The sequence below is a fragment of the Hordeum vulgare genome, chromosome 5H, assembly GCF_904849725.1.
Source record: "Hordeum vulgare subsp. vulgare chromosome 5H, MorexV3_pseudomolecules_assembly, whole genome shotgun sequence".
Lineage (NCBI taxonomy): Eukaryota > Viridiplantae > Streptophyta > Magnoliopsida > Poales > Poaceae > Hordeum > Hordeum vulgare.
In genome coordinates, this window is record NC_058522.1 from 494,566,780 (window position 1) to 494,569,473 (window position 2,694).

Below are 2,694 nucleotides of genomic sequence, written 5' to 3' on the forward strand. Positions count from 1 at the left end.
GACACGGTGCCCCAAGTCATTCGTCTGCTCATAATTTAACTTTTATCGTCTTTGATAAGATAAAACTACCCCAAAAGAACCTCGTTAAGGCTTCATCAAGCCAGCCCAATGAGAGTCACCCATCTTCCATTTTATAATTAAGGTTCTGAACTTGATATTCATTGTGTAATAGATCCCGCCAAATGTCATTATCCATTGTCAGCTTATACAAACATGTATTGAGTAACACCAATATTTTCGACAGTTAGATCATGAAATCCTACTTCTCGTGGTCTTTGGTGCATGGAATATTTTTTGTTTCTCTCTCCCGAAAACAAAAGAGAAGGGAGAGAAAGGAGCATATATACGAGAACCAACTTTTGGCTGAGGCCTTTTAAAAAAATCAAACTTTTTTGTTTCAAAAAAATCTGAAAAATTGTGCAAATAAACAAGAATGTTATGTATATGTGTATAAAATTTCTGAATGAAAAATATTAAAATGCGATCTGTACAAAAAAGACAAATTCATGGTCTCGGAGGACGAATAATATCATGTGTTAAAAAACTTCAGATTTGTCCTTTTTGCACATCCCACATGTCAATGTATTTTGCCATGGAAATTTACACAAATGTGTGTTATGTCTTTATATATATCTGTGTTTTTTTTCAAAATGAAACATAAAAAATATGAAATTTAACAAAAATCAAAATTTTCAAAACTGAGCTCCATTGAGCTCGGCCTCCAAAGACAATATCGGCATATATATGCTTTCACTCTTTTTTAATTGGCAGTAGGGACGGGTACAACGTAATACCTATACGAGAATCTTTTCCACCCGGCGCGCCGGCCGAATCGTTCGGCCGGTCGCACGCGGGTCGCGCGCCTCGTTGGCAGATGCTCGCAACATTTTTCCGTCAAATTTGCTGCAACCGTGTTCTTTTTTGATACAAACGTTTTTCATGCAGCTTTTTTCTCGTGTAAATTTGTTGCGACCAGCGTCATATTTGTTGCATATACGTTTTGTTGCAACTCCGGTTCTTCGAATTTTCATTACAATCGATGTTTTTTTACTTTTGCTATAATCGTGTTAATTTTTGCTACAACCGACATCATTTTTTGCTGTAACCGTTCACTAAAACAGTTGCATACACGTCACGTAAATATTTTGTTACAACCGGCGTTTCACTTTTGCTACCACGTACCATCTGCTTCGTTTTTTTGCTACGATCATGTAGATATTCTTTTTGCTACAAATTTTGTCTTTTGTTGCAACCGTTGAAAAAATTGCTGCATCGCATCGGAATTTTGCTGCATAGGGAAAAAAGTTGTATGCGGATCCAACGGTGCGGACGCGCGCGGGTTGGTGGATCGTGCGGCCCGCGAGCGGCCTGCCGAAAGTTTGGGCCGGCGCGCCGGTGCAGATCACTCCCCTACCTATACGTGTGGCACTTTTTGACAAGGGGGTGGGGACGGGCACCACGTACTACAACACTTGGACAGTCGTAGGCGTGAGCTTTCACCACCAGATAGATAGGATTCCTGAACTTTACCCAGTGTGCCTTGTCATCCAACAAACTACACTCGCACAGCGGCAGCCCTTATATATACACCACGTACAAAGCACAGAACGACACAGACACAGGCATCAATCCAGTTCGAATAGCTTGAAACGTGATCGATCGAATAGATTACATTCACCATGGGTCGTCCTGATTCGGAGGCGCCCATGTCAAGCGTCGCACACGGAGTTGGAGGAGGCGCGGCGGCGCCGGCTGGGGCGGACTCGGATCTCGAGACCAACGTGGTGATCATCCTGGCCGTGCTCTTCTTCGGGCTGCTCCTCATAATCGCAGTCAACTCGCTGGCGCGGTGCGCGCTCCGGTACGTGGGGCGCGGGGCCGCGGCCGCGGCAGCCGCCGGCGAGGGCCGGGCGTCGGCGCGGGTGGCCTGCAGCGGCATCAAGAGGCGCGTCCTGAGGAGCCTCCCCGTGGAGGTGTACGGCTCCGGGGAGGACATCGACGACGTGTGCGCCATATGCCTGAGCGAGTTCGTGGACGGCGAGAAGGTGCGCGTGCTGCCGCTGTGCGGGCACGGCTTCCACGTCCACTGCGTCGACGCCTGGCTGGTGTCCCGCGGCTCCTGTCCAACATGCCGGCGGCCGGTCATCGAGAAGGGCGCCAGCGGGGGTGTCGCCCAAAGCCAGCGCCCAACGGAGACGGACACGATCATCACCGTGGTGATCGTGTGAGTTCATCGCGCGACGAAGCATGCCATTGCTGCCGGCACAGCACAGCCCAGCATGCGCAAGCTCCTGTGGAATTTTCAGGCGCTGATTATTACCGGAATGTATATATGATCGAGATGCTCAATTGCTCATGTAAATATTTAACGGCGCAAAGCGCTGTACTGACATACCAGCAGTAAACAGTTTTGCTGAATTACTTTGCTCCCGTGTCCCATTCTCCGTCGCCGTCGACAAATAGGGTGGCCCGTGACATCGATGGATGGAGGTCGACTAAGAGCAAGTACTGATTTTGTTTATGTAGAGGAGAGACACATAAAAAAATGAGAGGAGTGGGCTTTCACTTAGAAAAGGCTAGCTATATGCATATTTTTAGACTAAGGTCCTGTTTGGAACCATAATAGATTATGATAATCTGGATTATATATGAAGATAAATTATATAATCTAGTTTATAAAAATAATCTAGGTGA

At 46.7% G+C, this 2,694-nt stretch overlaps 1 protein-coding gene across 1 annotated transcript; it reads left to right on the forward strand.

The window, feature by feature from the left end:
• The first annotated feature begins 1,703 nt into the window (after positions 1 to 1,703).
• LOC123399935 (RING-H2 finger protein ATL74-like) lies at positions 1,704 to 2,421 on the forward strand. The gene has a single exon (XM_045094326.1). The coding sequence runs from the start codon at positions 1,707 to 1,709 to the stop codon at positions 2,226 to 2,228; it is 522 nt and encodes a 173-aa protein (XP_044950261.1). The 5' UTR covers positions 1,704 to 1,706; the 3' UTR covers positions 2,229 to 2,421.
• Positions 2,422 to 2,694: the final 273 nt, after the last annotated feature.

Bases quoted from the DNA above. Each gene is read 5' to 3' on its own strand.
- LOC123399935 (XM_045094326.1), top strand. From the start codon at position 1,707: ATGTCAAGCGTCGCACACGGAGTTGGAGGAGGCGCGGCGGCGCCGGCT.